Source organism: Crocodylus porosus, unplaced genomic scaffold (genome assembly GCF_001723895.1).
Source record: "Crocodylus porosus isolate Cpor-Errol unplaced genomic scaffold, CroPor_comp1, whole genome shotgun sequence".
Classification (NCBI taxonomy): Eukaryota; Metazoa; Chordata; order Crocodylia; family Crocodylidae; genus Crocodylus; species Crocodylus porosus.
The window spans coordinates 19,058,868-19,082,342 of NW_017728914.1; the positions used below are offsets into that span (position 1 = coordinate 19,058,868).

Genomic DNA, 23,475 nt, shown 5'->3' on the forward strand with positions numbered 1-23,475 from the left:
CTGGGCAGGGGCATCTCCTGCCTGCCCTTTTCCTCATTACCTCCTGTGCGGGGGACGTTCCTCTTGTGTCCCTGGGAGCAGGGCCTGGAGACAGAGATGCCCCCTGCCTTGGCTCTGTTTTTAGTTCCTCAGAGACCTTTCCTGTGGTGTTTGGATCTGAAGACTGGAAACGTCTGTAGCTGGTTTTGCCTCCCCAGAATGCGTGTTCAGAGCCTGGTGGATTGTGCTTGTTTGAGGAGCCTGCCGGATACATGGGGTCTTGAGCTAGTGTTAGGAGCCCTAGAAAATTCGTATTTGTGTTCCTCTGAGCAGGGTTTTGTTGGGGAGGGTGGAGGCCAGCCTTCCTCTTAAGTTCCTCTTCAGCTCCAGCGGTGGGTCTGGTTGTGCGGATGGCGGCTCTGATCCCTGTTGCCTCCCCTGCAGGAAGTGGCTGTGAAGTTGGAGTCTCAGAAAGCTAGACATCCCCAGCTGCTGTACGAAAGCAAACTGTACAAGATCCTGCAAGGGGGAGTCGGCATCCCGCACATACGGTAAGATTCACATGCGCCGTGGGCTCACCCGTGGCACTTCGTGTTGGGTACGATAGTGTTTCCTGGGGATTCAGATTTGGAGAAGAGTGGGGCCTGGCCAGGCATTTGGCAGTCTGCGCAAGGCAGCAGAACTCCAGCCCGGTCCTTCTGTTCCTGATCTGTAGGTGTCGGCCCTTTCTGTGGCAGTTCCAAAGAAGAGGAAAAACCTTTCAGCAGTTGGGATTATGGGCTGTCTTTGAGAGCATGGTGCTTCTGATGAGGTTGTGATTTGGGGCCAGTGTTGAAATGGCTGCTCTCTTTTGTGTATTGTGTGTGTGTGTGTGTGTGTGTGTGTGTGTGTTCCAACATGTCTTCCTCCTCTTCTCAGAAAATGGCGGATGGCTGTGATTAACCCTCCCCCCCATCTTCTGTTGGGACAAGGGATATGCTCTGGCATGTATCTCTCTCTCCCAGTATAGTGATACCTGGAAGGCTTGAGACTGCTTAGAGCAGGGAACAGAATAGCAGCCACTTTCATTGGCCTGCAAGAGATGTCACTTAGCCCTCTACAGAGTTACAGTTCTGAGATTATTCTTCCTCCTGTTTACTAGCTGTGTAGCCTCCTTGATTCAGACTTGTTGAAGATTTCCCTTCTTTTTCTGTAATGGAACAAAAGGAGATTAGTCAAACTGTTCTTGAATTTTTAGCGTAGTGGGCTTTTGGATCTGGTCACTGCACTAAGTGATAGAAAATAAATCCAGTATTGTTTGGCTTCACTCACTGGAGCTCTGGAGTAACACTGGTATGAAGAGGAATTTTTAGCTATGGATAAGGCCTTTCTGTGTTGGGTTATTTTGGGAGTGTTTGTTTTTATTCAGAATGTTTTTTCCCTTAGAAGAGATTTTATTAATGCTTAAGTATATCATGTTAAATTCAGTCAGTTGCCTCTGACTTCTGCAATGTGAGGTGCATGACTACAACCAGTTACTGAGTTTATTAGTAATGAAATATAAAGCTAATAGCTCTCTACTGACTTTAAGCTTGTTAACTTTTTATTTTGTTTGTGTGTATTAGTATGCAAATACTAATCCTGGGATAATCCAACAGACCTTGTAGAATGTTGTGATTATCATTGCGTGTGTAGGGTGTTGTTCTGGAAACTTTCCCTAACTTTGAGAGCTGCACATCTTATTCAATAAAATGCTTTTGTGTTTTTTTTTCTGCCCCTAATTTACTAATAGCTCTCACATGTATGCCAGCTAGGCCTTAACTGAGAGGCACTGTTGTCTTGTATATCTACACCCTTTGTAGAATCAGTACAGCCTGTTATGATAAAATAAATGTACTTGCATGAAGTAAAAACCTCTAGGTGTAACTATAATTGTGGAATTCTTAGCTATAGTCTTTATTCCACAACTGCAGTTCAGGCCTTCTCTTCAAAGATGGCTTTTCCTTCTTACAATTGTGAAGAAACTATTGAAATTTGCAATTGAAAAGTCTACTCTTTAGCTACATGTTAAAACAAAGCTATCCTGGGAAAACTGCAAAACAAACAGGTATTTGCTGTTTTTGTTACAAGTCTAGAAAAGCAAGCTCTCAAGTGAATAGTTTTTCTTTAAATGAAAACTGCAGTGTGCAGCAAACCTTCTTAATTTTGAAGTAATTCACATAGCAAAAATTACAATGCAGTTCAAAAGGATGTGGTTGAGCTCCAAAAATGACTTGTCATTTTTTTTCCAAGCTGTGAAGCACAAAGGGAGCAATGATCTGAAATGACCTGTTCAGAAGTTACATTGTGACTACATAATAGATAAGATGGAGATAATGGATATGCTAACACTGAAATACAGATGCTTTGTGCTTGACAGCATTTTGTGTAACTTCATTTTTTGTTATCGGTTATATACAGTTACTTCAAATGGCTTTTTTTTTTTACTCAGCAGCAGGGGAGTGAGTTGGTTTTTGTTTTGTTTTTATTCAGAGAACAGAACAATGATGTATGAAAGTGCAGGCTGGTTGAGGGAGGCCTTGTAATTGATATTCAAGGAGTGACCAAACTACTTGGGTCACTCCTTGATCTGACTATACTTCAACATGAGCAGCTGATCTTATGGTGTGAAAGAGACGAATCTTTAAGTCATTTTCACTTCCAGGTTCTCACTGGTGTTGCACACTACCTTGTAGTATATACTTTTTAGAACTTGCTTAAAGCTCTCTAATATTTTGGAAGTGTTTTTGTTGTGCGTATATACAAACACGCACTTTTTAAATCAAAATTGTATTTTGAATAGTTTCTGTAACTTCCTTTCTGTTAACAACTACCACGTTGCTGGGGATGATGAAAGATGAAGGGAATGTAAAATAAAGCTCTTTTTATCCTGCTTTTTCTATCCTAGTTATTAGGAAAATAAGAACTTCACTAAATAGCTTGCTTTAAATGTTAGTCATGGTGGAATCTGATTCAAGCCAAATACATCTGATGCTCTGAAAGAAGTTTGAATAATACAGCTTATTAAATGGACTGTATCATATGAATATCTATCAAATGTATATATGCATTATGTAGAAAATTAGTCTGGATTTGGTCTTGAAGATCAGCATAGTATGCTTATGGTGCTAGCTTTTTTCCCCCAGTACATGGGTGTTTTCTTAATCAGCCTGTAAAGCAGAGAATATTGGTTTCCTTTTTGTTTTGTTCAGCTTGCAGGTGTTTCATAACACATTGTTCTGCCATAAAACTTTAACAACTACAATACTCTCTTCAAATGAAGTTCTCATGAAACCATTTGAAAAAGGACTATCTCTTGAATTGTTGCAATACATGTGTAAGAAATGTAGGTTTTAGAAGGATAAAAACCATGGGAGGAAGCAGCATGATCCAGTGGATAGGGTGCTTGAATAGGAGTGCCTGTTTCCTAGCTCTTTGTCACTGGCTTGCTGTATTACCTTGGGTGAGTTGCATAACTTCCTGCCTCAGTTCCCCATCTGTAAATTGGAGGAATCATCTTTCTCATTCCTTTTGTTCAGCATATTCAAGGATGACAAGCTGTGCTTGAGAAATCTTATGCTGTACAAGAACTACTGAGTTACTAAATTAATGGTCATGCAGTATAACCTCTACTAAGAGCGTCTGACATGCTTTCCAGGTCATAAAGCAGTTAGTACAAGGCTAGAGTGACTAACACTTCTGCCTTTGAAACTTTTTTGTTAAAAAAATGAACTCCTCTTCTTTAAATGTGGTCAAAATGTACCTGTATAAAACCAGCAAAAACAAGATAAGTGTGCATGACACTTGAAATGTCATGATAAATTGACTAAATCTTTAAAGCAACCTCACAGGCTATCATAGAAATAAGATAAAGTGTTAATTTAAAATTGTGATCTGGCAAACTATTTCATATCACCTATAAGAGCTTTGAATGCCAACAGTATATGAGCTCTCTCAAACACTTCTAAGGGTTGGAATCAAAAATCCAAGGCCTCATATCAATGCACTGTTAGTTCTTGAATTTTATAATGTGCTTTTTCAAATGTCCATGTTGTAGTTGGAGTTTCTTTTTGAAGAAGGGTGCCTAGATCAAGCTTATGCTTAAACTGATTAAAATCAGTCCATCAGATTTGTCTTTAGGGCACAGTATGAAGTCCCTTCTTTCTTGGAAGTCTTTTGATCTTCTGGGCCATCATTTTGCTCTCCTTTTGTCCTGGCAACACATTCATCTTGTTAACTCTATTGATCAGCCCCTTAATTTGGGGTTTGACTGTGGCTGATTTAGTACATTTGAGTGATAGCTTTTATGATTTGAATTCTTTGGGATTGATTTGGTGTTTTTTAATCTCCCCCCCTCGCCCCCCCCCATACATTTATTGCAACTCATGTCTTTCAAGATGCACCTTACACTCTTTTCATGTGTATATTTACTTAGGTCGGTTATGTAGGTGTGTCTTGGCAGCTAGCTACTGGTTAAAAGTTAATGGGAGCCAAAAGGAGACACAGTAAGAACAGAGTCATTAAAAAATTCTAAGACTTGAAGTTATTTGGAAATCCCCCCTGGAAAATGAAAGAGCTATGGTCAGTAGTACTTAGAATGCCCGTATACTTGCACATCCCTTTGAAAGACATCCACAATTGACAACAAGACAGGCAATCAAAGTTTATCTCTACCCAAGGGGTCTCTTGCAAGGGTATAGAATAGTAGCAGAAAAATACAAGATACAATTGAGCTTATTCTGTAGGAATACAACTTTTTTACCCCTTAGGATTATATCATCTAATCATTACAGAATTGTTGCCATTATATGATGGGGCCTTTAAGTCTTAATGCGTTTAACTAAGAACAGAACAGTAAAATTCTATGTTCAGTTCATTTGTGGTGCTTATGTAATTTCTTATAATTGCTGAGTCAGATGCTCTGTAAGTGATAAATTCACTTATTAGTCAGATATTTGTGCTAAACTCAACTAGTCCTGAGGCATTACTAATGTCAGTTCACCTAAATGCACACCCTAGCATCTTGGTGGTTGTCTGCTTTCAAACTAGAGTTTTATATCAGATGCTCATAAATTAATAAACATTTAAAAATCCTTTTAATGCTTCCTTTAGCTGGAGGCTTTTCTTGTTTGATATTGGTCACTTGGTTTGTAATTGATGTCCCTGGGTTATTATACAATGTGCTAGATATTGCATTTATGAAGAATAAAACTATTGTTCCGTGTATGTGATACTGTTGCCATTGTGCTTGTGTGGACAAGACCCCACAGACTCTGGCTGATACTTAAAGGCAAAAAAAAAGACCAGAAGATTTTAACGAATTGCATAATCTAGAAATATAAGTACTGTATCTTCCTACTTCCCCCATATATAGGACCATAGGGCTGGAAGGGACCACACAAGGTCACCTAGTCCAGCCCTGTGCTCAAGGCAGGATCAGCCTTGACTAAACTGTCTCAGCCAAGTCATGTGTTTGTCTAACCTGCTCTTGAAAAATTCCAAGGATGGAGATTCCATAATTTCTTTTAAGTAGCCTATTCCAATGCTTGACCACCTTCATAATCAGAAAGTTTCTCCCTAATCTCCAAATTAAATTTCTCTGCTGCAGCTTGGGGCCACTTCTCCTAGTCCTGTCCACTACAGCCACAGAGAAGAGCCTATTTCCGTCCTTGCTCTAATTGCTCTTCAGGTACTTGAAGAATTATCAGTGTTCCATCCTTTCCCATTCTTCTCTTCTCCAGACTTAAATAAATCCTAGTTCTTTCAGGCTTGCTTCCCTGCTGCAATGTCACTTACGTTGCTCTGATTTTAAGGAAGTGGTTTTTTTTTCCTCAGGTGCTTAGTGACTCATTAATTTTTGTATTCAGGGAGGGAGCGGGGCAGAGGGGAATCAAAGCTGCTTTCTTATTAGATTTGTGAAGACATTCTGTAAAATTTGAATGATCTTGATATTTTTGCCTGAGATGACCTGCAGGGTTCACAGAGTCTGGCCCAAGCTCTTAGTATAGGAGTTTAGCCAGCTTCACATCATTTGTCATTAAAATGACATTTGAATTCAGTCATTTGAAGTAGAATCAAGGTTACTGGCATTGCTTTAGACTCAGCTTTCTCCTATAAAAATGTTAAACTGTACCACTGACTCTTAAAGCGCAGTATTTTTAACTCACCAGGGAATGCATTCAAGCCATTAATTTAGAGAAGAATACCCGTTTATGACATAAAGAGCCCTTCATGTATTTTCATGCAGGATTTTTTAAAATCCATCTAAAAATGTTTAAAGACTTTTGGATTCATTTTCACTTGTTTCTCCTTCTGTTACTACTGTCATGAACAGTGTATTAGTATAGCTAATTAATACACTTTATAGAGGAAAGAGCTATGTAATATTCAAGGTGATCTGTTTTTGGTTATTAATCCTTTAGTCTAGTAATGAGATGCACAAATTTTTTTTTTTTTGACCCTATTTTTTCAAATTGATGTCTTCTTTTAGTTAGTTTATTTTAATAAGTAGTGCAAGGAGGCATTCTTTGTCTCCAGTAAGCAGTTCCAAACTAGGATTGAAAAACAAAACAAATCACCATCTGTTAATGAGAGATGGCAGAGAGGGATAACTCTGAAATCCATTGGCATCACCTTGCTTTAAAAAACACTGCTTTAGAAAGAGCTGGTGCTGTGAGTAGGCCTGGCTTCATATTTGTAGCTGCATCTAGATTCCCTGCCAGTATAGGGTATCATTTTCCATTGAGACCAAATCTGTTTTGGGCCCTCTTTGATGCATAGGTTTCTCTATCTCTGGCCCCAGCTTTTACCTTGCAGGAGATGACAAGGTATACTTTGTTTTGGGTTTTTATCCTGCTTAACCAGCAGCAGAGGCACTGTCATAGCTAAATATTGGAAGAAAGCTCTTCCTGTGCATCTTCTTCATGTTGAAAGATTACCTGTGTAACTGTAGGCTCACGGGAAGTTCGTATGCATCATCAAGAACACAGGTCAAGTCAAATTACCATGCTGTCATTTAAGAGGATGGAGGTGCCTTAGCATGCTTTATATATTGATTCATAATTTTTTTCTTTAACACTGCAAAAGTATTAGAGTATCTTATTTTTAGCAGCTAGTTAATAATATTAAGTGTTCAGTTTCTGTTCCTTAACTTAGTACTTGTGTGGCCTAATTTATACCTAATGTTAGTTGCCATAGTGAATGATAGCTGCTTAATATTTCACAAATTCTAGTCGTGCTACATTTAAATATGTTTTGTATTACTACTTTTTCTAAGCTGACTTCATTTTTACAGTCTTGGGAAATACTAAACCATACCATGTACATAATATAAAATATTCTGGAAATTTAGGCTCAAATCAAATGCAGGCTGTCTATTTTGGATATTTGGACTCCGTTTGTGATTATCTCAAGATCTTTGTATCTAAGCTTTAAATTGTCAAACAGATGTAAACCGGACATACTTGGTTCTCAGCAAACTTGTCTGCTTGCTTTTGATCTTGAGTTGTTGGAAGGTGACTGCTGTAAAGAAATGAATTGTTAGGTCCCTTACAACCCTGTGGACTCAAGTCCAGGCTTCTGCTGTTACAGGTACTATGTTATAATCTGATGGATCATTTAATCAGCGGATGGAACTTCATCTGCAAAATAGATTTTTGCATCTGCTACTTCTGGAGGCTGTTTCCAAAGCTCATTGCTCTCGTGGTTAGAAAGTGCTTTAATTTTCAACTAAAATGTATTTATAGCTGGTTTATACCCATCTGTTTGTATATGTTGTGTTTAATGTTATCCCTTAATTTAAAAAAAGTTGTTCCTATATTCTTACCCCCATTTACACTTGGAGAGCAACCATATTGTTGCTTGGACTTTGCTAAGGTAAACCAGCCAGGCTCTTGCAATATCCTCTTATTAAAGAGTTTATCAGTTCCCCTGATTACTCCAGTGGTCCTCTATACCTGTTACACTTCATGTTCTTCTGTTCTAAATTTGGGTTTTCCAGCTTCATGTACAGCGTTCCAGAGGAGATCTCACCAGGACCTTGTTCAGCAGCATTCATGTATTTGTCATAGTCATAAGGATACATTGTAGGATCACTTATCGTTTTTTCATCGCTGTCTCTCTTGAGTGTTTTCTTTTTTAGGAAGACTGAATTGTTTTAGTTCCATCTTAATTGAAGAGCTCCTAGCAAACAAAAATCTTATTAATCCTTACATTCCTATCTTTGTATTTCTGTACTGTGGAAGTTCATGCCACTTCTATTAGTCCTGTGTTCAGGTTCATCTAGTTCTCTCTGTATGATACAATTTGCAATTGTATTCACATCCTGGAGATAAATTCAGGGCTGCATATATGGTGTTTCTGGGAGGACTTTGGCTTTCTAGACCATGGGGTAATATCCCAATGAGACACCTCTTATGAAGAAGGAAGAGTATCTTTGTTCACAGACTAACTAATCTGGCAAGAAGGACTTCTTAAACTAAGTTTAACAAGGCTGGTAAGATGCACTCTTTCACAAACGTCATCCTCAAAGCTTAAACTTTGGGGTGGCAGAGCAAGTGTTATGTTCGTAGGATGCTTAACAAAGAGAGTGATTGATCAGTTTGCCTAATGTTTTGGATATTTAAACTAAAGTCTTGTTGAAAGTCACTGAGTAAAATAGAAGGAAAGAAGACCAAAGATAGTTGTGATGCTTTATAATGTCCACTGAAGCCCAAGAACCCAAATTTTTTGCAGTAGGTCATTCTTCCTCTTCCTTCTCCCTCCTCCCCCCATGGCTACTGGCAGGGCACCAGAAGTTCAGTGGGTTGTCAGGGGGGTGAGACTTTGACCAATTAACAGAATCGGACAAACTGTAGGACTTTGTGGTAATGGAGTAAGAGTGACTTGCCTATTCCAGCATCTCTCAGGCAAGGAACATGTTAGAGACAACTTTTTTGAAGTCTTCTAGACACTAAGGTTGGGGGAAAAAGAGGGTGTTTTTTTTTTTTTAAATTTGATTGGGATCAACAGCAGAAACTTGCTGAGGCTGTGAAGTTGGAAGGCAGCTTTGTGACATTGTCCATGAGATGGAGTTCACAATTCTAGGAGGGGAAGAAGGGAGAAAAGCAGAATCTGTTAATAAACCTAAGCTCAAGAGCTATCTATGGCTCCTTCTCAAACTGCAGGGACATACCAAGTAGGTCCATAGGGATCTGCTCTGGATCTTAGTCGGTCTTTTCATTGATAACTTGGAGGGAAGTGTAACTTCTTTCAGTTTGCAGACTGTACCAAGTGGGGATAGAAGCAAGCACTTTGGAGCTCAAATTAAGGTTTAAATAAACTTACATTGGAGAATTGACAATCTGGGGACAAGTGCAGGATACTACATTTAGGGAATGATCAAATACAAGGTGGAGACCAATGGACTAGGCAACAGTTCTGCACAGAAGGATGTAGGATTATGCTAGACCGCAAAGCAAACACAGTCAACAATGTCATATTGTTATAAAAAAAACCCAAGGCCAGTGCCAAAGAGGGATCATAGGAGTATCATATTATAAGAGACCTAAAGTAGTCTTAACATTGTGCTCAGCTGGAATTTTGTATCTAGTTTTGATTGTGGCACTTCAGGAAAGGCGTGGGACAATTTATTGCTTTCCCTAGGACTTCTTCATAAATAATTTGAAGACTAAAAAAGGTGATCTATAAAGAAAGACTGAAATATCTGTATAGATAGCTAGATCTACTTATGAGTGAGTAATAGATCTATAGATATAGATGTAACTACATCCATCTCTACATATCATTTTTTCAGTTTAGAGAAGACTGAGAGGTGATGCAGGTCTTCTGAAATGTAAACTTCTGAGGTTGTAGTAACCTTATACCTCTCCCCAAAGTTATGCCTACTGGGGTTGGGACAAAAAATAATAGGTTTAAACTTCGTTCCCCCTTGTTGTGGTTAAACAATGAGAACTTTCTAACCATAAGAATAGTTTAGTGCTGTCACAGATTACTTACAGCGATGTGGAATTTCTATTACTGGAAGATTTTAATAAGTTAAGGAAATATCTCAGAAATAATTTAAATATAGTTGATTTTTTTTTTCCTTGGGGCACTTGTACCTAATTTCTGATATTCTATATTGTGATTTCTTTTTTTCTCTGTATAGATGTCTCCCATGTTCAGCACTGGCACTTTTTCATTAGCATTTTTTCCCTTTTGTGCCAAATTTATGAATAAACTTGGTTCAGTCTGAAGTCCACAAGAAACCTACCTCTAACCTAATAAGTCCCTTTCAAGCATAGTCTGGTGTCATTTCCCCTTTAGTCTACTAGAATTCTTATACTAATCGTCTTCAGCTTAATTTCCCATGTGGCACCTCCATAACTAAAGAAGAACTGATAAACCAGTTGCTTGCTATTAGTCAGAAAAATTATAGGCTAGAGCAGTGTAAGCTTCTCCCACAACATAAGAGCACAAATTATATGCAACATTCCAAGCAGCGATGATAAATCCACACACCTCAGTGGTGCACTTTCCGGTGTTTCCAAGAGTGTAGTTTGAGAAGCACTGCAGTTCTGCTTTTGTACACGAGGTCTATGGTTCTGCTTTTTTTAAGCTGGCTTAACTTGATGCCAGCAACTTGTGACAGCAGCTTTTTCTACACATATGTACTTTTGATAGAAGATATATCTTTATATCTCAGAAATACACCAAGGCTACTTCTTGCTTCAGGTTTTATGTAGGCAGGCTAAAACTGTTATTAGATGTGGCTTGCTGGTACAGCTGTGGTAGTTGGGGATCATAGCTCGGTGCTTCTGATGTACTGAATAGCTGTCAGTTACAACAGAAAAATTACCCTTCTCCTTCGCTTCCTTTTTCCCTCCTCCCCCACAGCATTTCTTGTTTCCTTTCGTGAGTCCATGATGCCAATGCAAGATCCAGCTTAGCCAGAATAATGGTCTGTTTTGCCACTTTGCTATTACAAAGATACCAGAGCACTAAGTGCTCCTGGTGTACACATGACCATGGTTATGAATTCTAGACTGACTGTTCTTGGGATGTTTGCCTGAAAATTAGATGTCCTTTATTTGCTGTTCTGGAGCTTTAAATAATATCTGTGCTCTAAGTTTTGGCTGACTTTGTAGATTTGCAAGCAGTTTCATGCGGTTTTTTTTAAAACTGCTTCCTGTTACTCACTTATGAGGTTATACGTAAACATTTTGCACGCAGTCATTTGTGGTGCGGCTTGAGGCTGTTGGATTGCTGCCAGCAAATCCTTACCTAATATACTAACTTCTTATTTGAAACTGAACTATTAATTGCTGGTTTGTGCAACAGTTAGTATGGCATAGCCCAAAAATCACTCCTACACTCTTCCTAGCTTTTGAGTTGACATAGAAAATGTAGGGGTCTATTGAGTTGTCTTCCACCCTCTTTTCTCTCTCTACTCAGTGCTATGTAGAGGATTGATCTGTTTTGAAAAGTAAAATTGATTATAAAGATAGAGCAATATTAGTTTGTAGCATACTTGCTGTGGTGATGGCCTGGTTTCTTAGGCTGTTCTGAATTTTGCTGCTGACCATATTCTTAATGTGTGCATTTTTCAGGGTGTCAGAATATATATGTTAAACTAATTCTCCCAAAGCACATTGTACACAGGGGATAATGCTTTTAGGTTAACTAGCATATCTATGACCTAGTTCTAGTGGCCTCAAAACTTTTACTGGATTTTTTTTTTTCTTCAAAGTTAGTCATTGAAGCAGGGACAGGCAGTTATTTTGGGCGGAGGGCCACTTACTGCATGAGAGTCAGCCAGGGGCAGATAAATATTTATTTTCTAAATTTTTTAGGGGGCCCATGGGCTTTATAGAATGGCCTGGTAGGCCATACTTGGCCCACCCCAGCATTAAAGGAATTAAAAAAACATGTGTTTGAGTAAACTTTGACACGAGTCACGTGACTTGTCAGCATGCCTGCTTGACCATATGGGTTTTGGAATTCAAAAGTTTCTCGGACGTTCTCATACAAGTGTCATGTGACTCAGTTGCCCAGCATAGTAACAGTCATTGAAGCACATTTGCTACAAACAGGTTCCTCAGTTCTGCTTGTGGACCTTGGTGCATACATGATTTGCACTCTTACAAATGTCACAAGCTTAAGCCAAATTTTGACAAGCAGTTTAAAAGAAGGCATTGCCTCACAACCAGCAAGTTTTGTATTGCTCAGCGTTTTAATGAATATAAACTTTTCGCTGATTTAGAGAAGGGGTTATAAACAATTAGGGTATAAGCAAACTTGCAACATGGTTGCAGCTCTGCTGTATCTGGCCTTCAGCATTCAAGGCTCTCTCAGTTGACCTGTCAGTTTTCTCATCTGTGTGATCCAGGAATACATAAACTTGCCCTGCAAGTCAACCATTTTATTCTAGCCATAAAATGGCTGTCTCAAATTAGTTGTTGATTTTGATGCTACCTGTTCTTGGAAAAACTCTGAACTCTTTGCATTGTAGTCCGTTTGCTAGAATATTATAAATTCTTACTAGGGCACTTAGATCTGAGAGAGATTAAAAGCTATTGATATATAAAATAAAACAAAACAAAACAACACCCACAAAAAATTGCACACGTGCAAAATGAGCTCTTGCTATGGGAATGTATATTCTTTTTAAGCCACAAAACCAAAATTCCTTTCTGGGAATCTTGTGCACTTGTGAGACGTAGATTGGTAATCCTCATGGTTTTAAAAAAAAATATAAATCCCAGTTCAGGTGATTGGCATGTGTCCTACTGTTCACAGATCATATCCATTTGGGGGGGATTGAAAAACTAAGACTAAACAGCTGAAAAAAACATTAATCTTTGTTTTGGGATGTGCTGGGAGTACGAAACGTATTCATTCATGCATTTAAGTGAATTTAAGTCTGAAAGGCCAGCACTTGGTCAATTGCGGAAGAGGTTTGGAAGAATTTGTAATCTGAGCTTCTTGTAGCATCTGGTTGCTGGCTAGAAAGTTACAGTTCCATAAAGATCTATTTTGGGGCTGAGTTGATGGTAATGTACCCCTGAACTCATGATTGCTACAATGGTGGACCTTTGAAAGGTAATCTGGCATGATGTAATTTTTGCTGCCCTAATTTGTGGCAGAAGTGTCTTATGTAAGCCGGTGCTCACTTTTATAAAAAATCTGTAGTGAATTGGAGATGCATTTGATTTTTGCTTTTGCCTGTACACCTGCATACCAGCTAAGGTTGCTAACATGAATATTCAAGCATGGAGTAGGCTACATGATGCATCTTTTTGTATGGGAAATTCATTTTCCAGAGGGGTTTTCTTGTGAGAGCCCAGATTCTGTAATTTTTCACTCCTGACCTTTTTAGGCATAACAACCACCAAACAAACTTTGAATCGCCAAGATGTAGCTTCCTTTTAATCCATGTTCTTGAAATGTTCTAGTTATGATTTATAGCGTTTAGCGAAACGGAGAGCACAGAATTTATTCAAAGCTTTTTTACCCCATCTAATGACTGCAGATAAATGAACAGAGAGAACAATTTCTTCAACATGACGTGCCAGTGAAGAAATTTAAAACGGCAGTTTAAATATAAGGGTGAGAATACGATATTTTCCCATTTAAAATTCCTCTAACTCTTAGTCTTGCTCTTTGGAATATTTATTCTCAATGGCAAGTCTGTTAAGCCATGAATAATACTAACATCTCCTATTTTAAAGGCTGGTTATGTTGACATGATTTATTTTGTAAGATTATTTTGTAATCTGAAATTGTATATGGGCTACCTTCTACATTTAAAAGATATATATAAATATATTTTTTGAATATACAGGGTGTTTATAAAGTCCTTGTGCAAATTTAAATTTTATTAACTTTGGACGTGCATAATGGAAACAAACTCTAAATGGCAGATGAAAGCAGAATTAATTAAGTTTTAACACAGTAAATCTCAGAATTCTAGACTTTAACATAATGGCTGTCTTTTGTGATATGTTGTCCAATCTGATTTTTCCAACTCACTTTGGAAGTTATTTTCATTTTCAGTTATGGGGTCTGAAATAAAATGAAAAAGAATATGCTTATTCTATGTTAAAAACTTAATGAATTATGCTTTCAACTACTGTTTACAGTTTGCTTCTATCATGTGTATGGCCAAAGTTATTAATTTAAAGTAGCACAAGGACTTTATAAACACCCTGTATATATATTTTTTGGTGTCTTTTTTTTTTTTTCTTTTACCCCCCTTTTTTAATGTACATATCTTTTTGGTGTAGAATGACAGCATATGATCCAGAAGAGAGATGATCCAGGGCAGCTGACCAAAATGTAGTGGATTTTTTGGGAGAGGTGGCCAAGGAAGAACATGAGGCTTTAACACATTCTAAGCTCCAGGAGTAATAGTCTCAGAAAGGAACTATTCTATATTCTATTTCATTCTGTTTTTTAGAAAGAGCTATTTTGAAACTGGCAGAATCTTTCACCATAAGATAATTTTAATAATTTATTGATCCTGCTGAAATGTATGCAGTTATTCCAGTTGAGTAGGCCTTTTTTGAGGGGAGAAACCTCTATTTTATAGATGTGTAAAAACATGGTTAAATTTAGCATTTACTTTGTTCGGTCTCAACTGATATTTATAAAGCTCATGTGGTCAGGAGCGAGAGAAAGTTGTCAGGATGTATTGAGGAAAAGGTTTATTTTAAAAAAGTGTGCTCACACATGTATACGTAAAGAATCTTTAAATGGTATTTGTTCAAAGTTGTCTGTTCAAAGCTGGTTCAACTTTGTATGTCATGCATTCACTTTTCCTTATAGTCTAAAGTCCCTTGGTCTTAAAGCAGTGTTGTTATACCTCTTTGACGCACAACTTTGTTCTTAAGATAAATATTAAAAGGTCTGCAAAGTTAGACAAATTCATTAAGAATTTTTTCAGCTTTAAATGTTAAACTGCACCATTTTGATTTTTTTTTTAAGTAGGTTAAATAAAATGTAATCCAAACTGTAAGGTGTTCCAAATGGAAAATACTTCATAAAAAAAGAGCCGAGTACCTGTAGGTACAGGCAGAAGGTGAAAGTGCTTTTGTAAGTGCTTACTGGCACCAGAATGGAGGTCTAGGAAGACCCGTGTTTCCCCTGCTGGCACTCTGGCACTGTGGAAAAGCAGAGCTATTGGCAGAGGGGCAAGGCAAAGACTAGGATGTGGACATGGAGAAGGGGCCAAGAACTGATGATACAAGTATTGCCAGATGCAGTGCCACTTGGATTGTACAGATGGTCAAAATATGCTCAAGCATATTCTACTGAATTTAACATCCCCACACTAGTCCATTTATGAGGATAGAGATATGGTAGGATAGTTGCTTGTTAAGTGAGCACCATACATAATGGTCACTGAATGAGGCAGGAACACTGTAGAAATGGCTTGTAACCATGCAATTAGGCTGTCATGCATATTGCACACTTGACCTTAATTCTGGTGTTTTCTAACTTCCAAGAGCTTGACTTGGCAGCATCGACACTAGAAAAAATGTAATGTTTTTGCACAGATTTTTCCTAGGCTTTGTGGAATGCTGACTCTGGGTTAGACTCCCTTAACAGCACATATTTTTACTGAGCTGAAATTTATAGCAGTAGGAGATGAATGTGTTCAGCTAATAAGCTTCACATCCCCTTGATAACTGAGAAATGTTGATGCTGGACTCCTGTGCCTTGTCACAGGTGCTAAAGGGAATTTTTACTTCAGTCATTTCTGGCCTTTTCTGCCTGTCCTTATCTCAGTCTTTGCTGGTTGAGCTGTTCTTCCATGCTTCGCGAGTGCCAGTAGAGAAGCACTTTCTTAGGTCTTGGTTCTTGTCCCAAGTGCCACAGATTGCTTTTTAAAAAAAAAAAAAAAAAGTCTTTCGGGAAAGGTCCTCTACAGCCTGTGGGTGGTAGGTATCAGCTTGCCCATAAAGTCAGTCTTTGGAGATTTTTAGCTGCCAAATGAAGTAGTAACATACTTCAGAGAGTCATAATTTCACCTGATTTTTATAATTGCTTAAATATTGTTTCATGGGACCTGTTTGCGCTGAAAGTCTTAAAATGGAAAGTATTGGGCAGCATAATTATTATAGATAGCACTGGCAGCAGTGCCTCTACAGTAAATGGAACATGGTGCCATTTTAAAGGGCAATTGAACATGGAGATACTCACTTTGGTATTAAAAGAGCCTGCAGAAGTGAAAGCAAAGGCAAAATATTTTTATATACTTCAGAGGATGGAGTGTCAAAAACTGTAGGGCCCTGCATCGGCTTATTCTGCCTGATTTTTATGGCAAGCAAGTTTGTTCCGAAAGTGACTCAAAATATCTTAACAGTAACCTTGTAGAAACTTAAAGGTGTTAACCTAATGATTCCAGTTTATTTTTTAAAAAGTGTTGAATGCTAATATCTTTTTAGATGCTCTTGATAAGATGGCTGTTCAGAGCTGGCTTAAAAATCTCCATTCTAGTGTGCCTGGCTTTAAAATGTCTGTTTGTATAGTTGTTACATGGCTAAACCAGGGGTTGGCAACGTTTTTGGCCAGTGCCAAAAACATCCCAACCTTGACTTGTAAGATGTTGGTGTTCCAGAAGGAGATGCTGGTGGAACTGGGAAAGGCCTGATCCTTGTTATGGCAGTGCAGCTGCAGCCCCTACCCCGCTGTCTGCCCCAAGGCACATGTGTACCCACTGCCATCAATGAGCTGAACCACAGTGGAGCAGCTTGCAGCTTCCCCACCACCTGCTGCCAGTAGCTCGGGCTCCATGGCAGCAGTAGGGGCCTGCCCGGAGCCAAGGCTGACTGTGGCAGGCAGTTGGGATGTGGAGGCTGCTGCATCAAGGTCTCTGGAGCCTCGGCCTGGCTTGTTGCTGGTGGTAGGTGCACACATGCCTTGGGGTGGACAGCCAGCTTGTTGTGAGGGGCTCAATCCTTGTGACAGCGCAGCTGTGGCTTCTTCCTCCACTGTCCATCCCAAGGTGCACATGTACTCGCTACCAGCAGCAAGCCACTCCAGGGATCCATAGACATTGGCCTCCTGGCCACCTGCCACAGCCAGCCCAGGCTCTGGGCAGGTCTCTGCTGTCTGCCATGGAATCTGGGTTGCTCTTAGCCAGTGTTGGAGAGGCTACAAGCTGCTGTACTGAAATCTGCAGAGCCAGCTTGTTGCTGGCAGTAGGTGTACATGCACCTCTGGCATGGATGGAGTTGGAGCTGTGAGGGGCCCTAGCCTTGTTCTGGCACCACAGACTCAGCCCCTTCCCCACTGTGTCCAAAGCATGCATGCTAAGCAAAATGCCGTATGCCATGGGTTCCTGACCCCTGGGCTAAACCTTAAAAAAAAAAAAAAAAAAAAAAAAAAAAAAAAAAGTTCATCTTCAAATAAGGAAGAATAGATGGATTTAGGCCAGAGAGCTCCTTAATGTCAGTTGAGTGAATTAACCATGAACTTGGTCCGTTCTAAATAATGTGTTTCTGTGTCTGGGTAAACCTTGCCACAGGTGTAGAGCAGTCTGCATAGTGCTATAGGAGGATCTTTCTGCCACAAGCCAAGTAGTAGTTCAGTACTGATTTGGAATACTCAGTAATTCGTGCATTAATTCCAGATAACTTTAGCTGAGGTTTTTTTTAAACAAGTCATCAAATCTTGGTTTAGACATCATCCAGTGATGGAAAATAAATAGAATATTTCAGTTTGCCTCACTGTTATAATTCATGTTCTGTCTGAAATTTGAGTCTATTTCCAACTAGATTAAAAACTTCAGTTTACATGAGAACAACAAGAATGATTCAAGGTCAGGAAAAAAGGGCCTCCCAGTAAGACTTGACAAGTATAACAATTTATGGAGGAAAAAGTTATGAAGTGATCAATTGGCATTTTAAAAAGTGTACAGAGGAAGATGTGTTAAAGGCGCCTAGTCTAGGGAATACATAAAATTCAGGTGGTCTTGTTGGGGACAACATAACTGACCAGAAATGGTTTCACCAATTGTGCTACTGCCTCATTAACTCTCATAAGACTTACTTGTTTTTTACAAGGTATCATGTAGGCACCTGCCATCCTGTCCCGTTTGAGGTGTGTTCAACCGCTTGTCCACCGCACCTAGTGTATTACTGAGTCGCTTTCAGCAATTGATTTCAGCAATATAGACCATATTCCAGTATATTGAATTTAAAATGGCTATGAAAGCAGAAGCAGCTACATGAACAGCAGGTTAAAACTTTGTGTATTAGCAATTCTCAGTGGAATGAATAAATGCTTTATTTACAGCTAACTCAGCATGTCAGTATAGCCAGAATGTTTTGTTTTTAGGGCACTTCATTTAATTAAAGTGCTTAAAATGCTTTAAAGGAAACCAGCTAATCGGGTAGGACACCTTGTTAGTGATCAGGGGAACAGACATTTAGAAGATGAAAGAAATTTCTAATCAAGTTGAATGACTGCTATCCCCTCAAGTCCTCTCCTAAAGTAGAAATGTCCACTATGGTTTTTTAGACCCAACTATAAATAGGCTAAAATCAGAACATCATAGTCATACCCAATGCTATGAAAAGGTCCATTTTGGTCAGATACCCAAGAAGCTAAAGCTCCCCTTTTTTTGTTTCGTTGAAGTCGCTAGGCTTCGTCTGAATCTCTCCTGAAGGTAACAAAAGGCATGGGTCACTGAGACCAAGTCAAACTTGGTAAGATGAGGCACAACCCTTTGACTTAGGCTGAAAACCACTGCTCTAAAGCTGTGGTCTGCAGACTATGTCTAAGGGGTCCACAAAAGATGACTATGATGAATTAAAAGTAGGTAAAAGTAGGTCTGCATTTCCATTTGAAATTTTTTAGGGGTCTGCAAAAGAAAGTTTGAAAAATAATGTTTTAGAGAGCAGGCTTTTGTCATGATACTTAATTGAGCAATTAAAAGCAAGGAAGAAATTCTTTGTTCTCTGTGTAGAGGAGTTTGCACTGAGCATCAGAAAGAAAGGATTGGAGCTATTTTTTTTTTTTTTTTTTTTATTACGTCCTGCTGTGTAAGAAACAAGATGGTAATGTGCTGTGGCATCAAATTATACAAATATGGCAGAAGGAAAACTATGGATGGCAGGTCCTCAGTTGGTCCTAATGAATACTTTTATTTTTTGTTTTTGCTGCTATAATATTTTTTGCTCAAGATTGGAAAAGTTGATACTGCTTTGTTTTGCAAGACCCTTCTGCAGGGTAGCATAGTTCAATTATGTATCCTCAATTTTTAAACTTCTAATAACTTCCTTTGCTCGTCACATGTAGTACGGCTCCTCTAGATTATTTAATCCTGTTTCTCTGTTGGCGCAGGCTGTGCCTACATGGATGTTCAGAAGTTGCTTTCCTGGATAAAAACCTGGAATCATGAGCAGAGTGGGGAATGTCTAATTTCACCATATATTTTATTGTGAACTGGTGTTTTGAATATTCATAGTCTACAGAAACCAAGCTGTACAATTCTCTCCAAATAGTCTTATTTGACGATTCTTGATGGACAGACTAAGAACATAAGAAACACCTGTAAGACATCTCTGAGGAGATTGCAGTTAGTTCGTTCAATTGATATCGAGTGCAAAGTACTACTGTACCAACCAAATGCAAGCTTTGTTATTCAGCTGCCTGTGGCTTGATATGGTGTTTGGAGGTAGTGCAGTGTTTTGTTTTTATTTAATTAAAAAAAAATGGCAGAAAATAGAAGAACAGAAAAAGGCCATTCTATTGTCTCAAGTGAAAATTGTAACCATGCAAGTGAGCTTCTTGCTCTGTTCTATGAAATCATGAGTTTTTTGAAAGTAGGTTGATACCCGCTCGGTTTCTGCAGAGATTTTGTATTTGTGTCTGCAGAATACCCCTCTTGGAGCTGGGAAAGACTAGGCACCTAGCCTCAGACTGTCTGAACAGAATGCCTTAGCAGTTAGCTTTTCAGTCAGTGCTTTTTGCAGGGTTAACAGTAGTTGCTTAGTAAGAAGCCAGAATTAACTGCTGCTCTCTGGAAATCGATGGCAGGAAGCACAAAATGGAGTGGATCCAATTTTAAGAACCGAACAAATTTAGTTTAATGGCAATACAATGCAATATGATCCTTATACAATATGCACTGAAGTTAAATTACCCTCAAATCTACCAGTCTAGCGATAAGCAGGGGCTTGCTTCTGAATACTAAGCACTCTGTAAAACTGTCTGTTTAGATAGTTATATGAAATGGATTTGTGCCTCAACAGTCTTGTTTTGTTAGTAGGCGAGTGCCAGGTAAAAATGTGTTCTTGAATTTCAGTTGGTTGCTTTTATATTCATTCTTTAACAGCTTGCGGTTAAGTATTAATGAGTGTGAGGCTCATGTTAATTGTAGATCTCTGCTTTTCAGGTGGTATGGTCAAGAAAAGGATTACAATGTTCTAGTTATGGATCTTCTCGGACCCAGCCTGGAAGACCTCTTCAACTTCTGTTCTCGCAGGTTCACGATGAAAACAGTACTTATGCTAGCAGACCAGGTATGTATAACAAAGTTTGATTGGAAGGGAGATAAGATATTTGGTATACTGCATCATGGATCCTCTTAAATAAGTCAGGCTCACTATCACATATTTGAGTGAATATCAGGCATGTAGAATTTTTTTGAAAGAAGAAAGAGAGGGTAGTGGTAGATTTCTTGATAGGATGGGTCTTAAACCCTTCAGTAAAAATGCTGAATGAATATTAATATTCTCGTCAGGCTGTTGATGCTTGCATTTTAACTAACGGTTATTTGCTGGTAATGGGGGGAAAGCAATCTTCAATTTTAGTTTAATCTTATTAAATGAAGCATTGATAGGCTTCTGCTGAACATGTGGTTGACATCCCATCTGCCCTGCCAAAAGTAGGTATAGCAAAGCCCCAATTGAGAGGTTTTGTGTCTACTGTTATCCTGTATGGACAAAAATTGAGCTGCTACCCTTTTTGCTTATTACCCAATTCAGACTTCTGGGTTTGAGCCTAGATGCTGTAGTGATAAAGGGTACTAGGAGTGCCAGGTCCTTTGTCTCAATTTGGGCATTAAATGCTTCTATCAACATCAACATGGTATCTAAATACCTTATATGTAAAGAATGACTTCTAATTAACTTTTATAAGACACTAGTGTAGTGGTATGTTTTCCAGCAAATGACCTGATTGTTCTGCTTTCAGTTCCTTGAAAAGAGTTAAGGGACTCTTCAGAAAAGTTTTTAGACTTGCACTGAAAATTAATCCAAGATTATCTCATTGATAGCAGAAGCAACCTGTCACTTTGCCAAATGGCCATAGAAACCCAGGCTTTTGGCCAAAAAAGTTTACAGCACATATGCTTGGAGATAAGTATCAGCTGCCCCTGTTCTTAGCTGCTTTTAGTCAATAAAGAAGTACTGGCTTTAGATGGGAATCCACTTGCCTGCTTGCTCAGCTAGATTTGAAGTATTGTGGTAACAGCATCCTTTAAATGCTGTGACAAGGAGCTTAATTATGAGGAAACCAAAGCATATGGTATGTAGGGAGCATAAGAATGTCTCTAAATTTCTTGCTCTGAAGCTGAAAGATAGCCATTGCTACATAATCCATTAAACTGTAGCTCTGAGAGCATCAATACCAAGCTGTTTACTTCAGTAACACTACATAATGTATATCTATACAGCTAAGTGGGGAGAAGGGGGGGTCTTCTGTAGCACATACAGGTACAGCATTGCTAGCTTTGACGTAGCTAGTATGGAGAGGTACAGGAGTAAAGAGGCTGTGGCAAAGGTGCTAGCATGTGCTAAAATCTGCACATTGTCTTCACTCTTGACATCTGACTTAGTTGGCTTAAACTAACACATACATTCTAACATGTGCCACAACCTCACCTTCATTTTGTTGCATAGACTTAGCCATGATGGTATTGTCCAGCAGATGATGAAACTCAGTGAGAGAAAGCACATGTCAAATAAGACATCTAAAACTGTCCTGCTACAAGCACTTGTGCTGTGATGCCCAAAGTAACTTCCATGTAAAAGCGCTATCTTCTACTCGTGCTTTGCGTTGGAATGGAACACTTAGAGGCTTTTAAACTTTTTTTGGTGGGGCCTGGTAATGCTGGTTAGATGATGATGGATGATTAATTTGTCTTCACCAGAAACAATATAGATCTACCAAAGGAAGTTATTTTGTGAGCATTTGTATACTGCAGGTTTTATCCCATATTTGAAAAACAAAACCAAAAAAATCCCCAAAGACAAAACTGTTACTAAAAAAAAATACTTCTCCAATATCAAAGTAATCTGCATCTTTCTCTCTTCTACTGTTAAATCCTGACTTTTTTTTTCTGTTCTTTTACAGATGATCAGTAGAATTGAATATGTGCACACAAAGAATTTTATACACAGAGACATTAAACCAGATAACTTCCTAATGGGTATCGGGCGTCACTGTAATAAGGTTAGTGCAATATTTTGCTTGAAAGAACAGAGGATAATGCCTCAGAACAGCTTTTCTAAATGCTTAGATTTTGAACATGTTGTGCAGCTTGAGTAACTCTGTCATTTACTAAATCTGATGTGCCAAAGAGTTTAAAACAATTAATTTTTCAGTGTCAGGAGCTTGGCTATCCTTGTGCATATTGCTAAAGGCAGTGATATGAACATGTGGGCCTTTGACCTACCAGAGACTAGGAATTAAATGCAGGATTATGTTTAAACACAGAAATCCAGATACTGCATAAACTATCCAGTGATTCAGTACCCAAGCACTTTGTGCAATTGTGATTTCCCCCCCCCCCGGTTTAATCAAAGTTAAGGGATAATGGTAACTTTGCTTTTTGTAATGTTAATCTAAGCTTAACTCTTTGGCTCTGAGCTGATTTCTTGAATTTGAAATGCATTTATCTGCATGGGAGTGCCTGATATACCTGACACTAAGGAAATAACATTATCAGTGACTTGTACTGACAGTCTTTCAGTCACCAAGATTGTGGATATGAAAATCATATTCAGCCTGTTAGAAGGAAGCATTGTCTGAAATTTTATATTTGTATTTGAACGTGTGCAAACACATGAAGTTGAAAGAAGCACTAAGGTTTGAGATGAGTTGAATGGTTAGAGATTTTAACTAAAAACCTGATTGGTTTTAATAGCGAAGATAAACTGGGGGCGCCAGGTATTGATGGTAATTCTTTTGGCTGCGTGTGTTACATAGCTAGAAGTGCATGTTATCAGTTGAAAATTGTGTAGAAAACACTGTATTCACTGATTTAGTTCTGTTGAGTGAAATATGCTTAATCTGCAATGTATGTGTTGAGCTCGGGCAGACAGGCAGCATTGGCAATGCATTAAGCATGCTATTTTAACAGAAATTTAACTTCAGGACAAATACATGCGATTTAAACTTTATTGGAAGCAAGATTCCCACTTGTTCTTTTATGCCACCTGACAATGTTTACTATCTTTGGGCACTGTTAGCTATAAATGTTTACCT

The 23,475-nt window shown here is 38.6% G+C and overlaps 1 protein-coding gene across 4 annotated transcripts in view; it reads left to right on the forward strand.

The window, feature by feature from the left end:
* Window positions 1-401: 401 nt before the first annotated feature.
* The window catches only part of CSNK1A1 (casein kinase 1 alpha 1), a 49,149-nt gene continuing 26,075 nt past the window's right edge, over window positions 402-23,475 (forward strand). For 3 of the 4 annotated variants that reach the window (XM_019534917.1, XM_019534919.1, XM_019534918.1), the window contains exons 1-3: window positions 402-530; window positions 20,381-20,507; window positions 22,342-22,440. In XM_019534917.1, the coding sequence (XP_019390462.1) occupies window positions 20,418-20,507; window positions 22,342-22,440 (189 nt within the window). In that variant the 5' untranslated portion in view covers window positions 402-530; window positions 20,381-20,417. The remainder of the gene's footprint in view (window positions 531-20,380; window positions 20,508-22,341; window positions 22,441-23,475) is intronic. The other variant, XM_019534920.1, reaches the window with a different exon arrangement.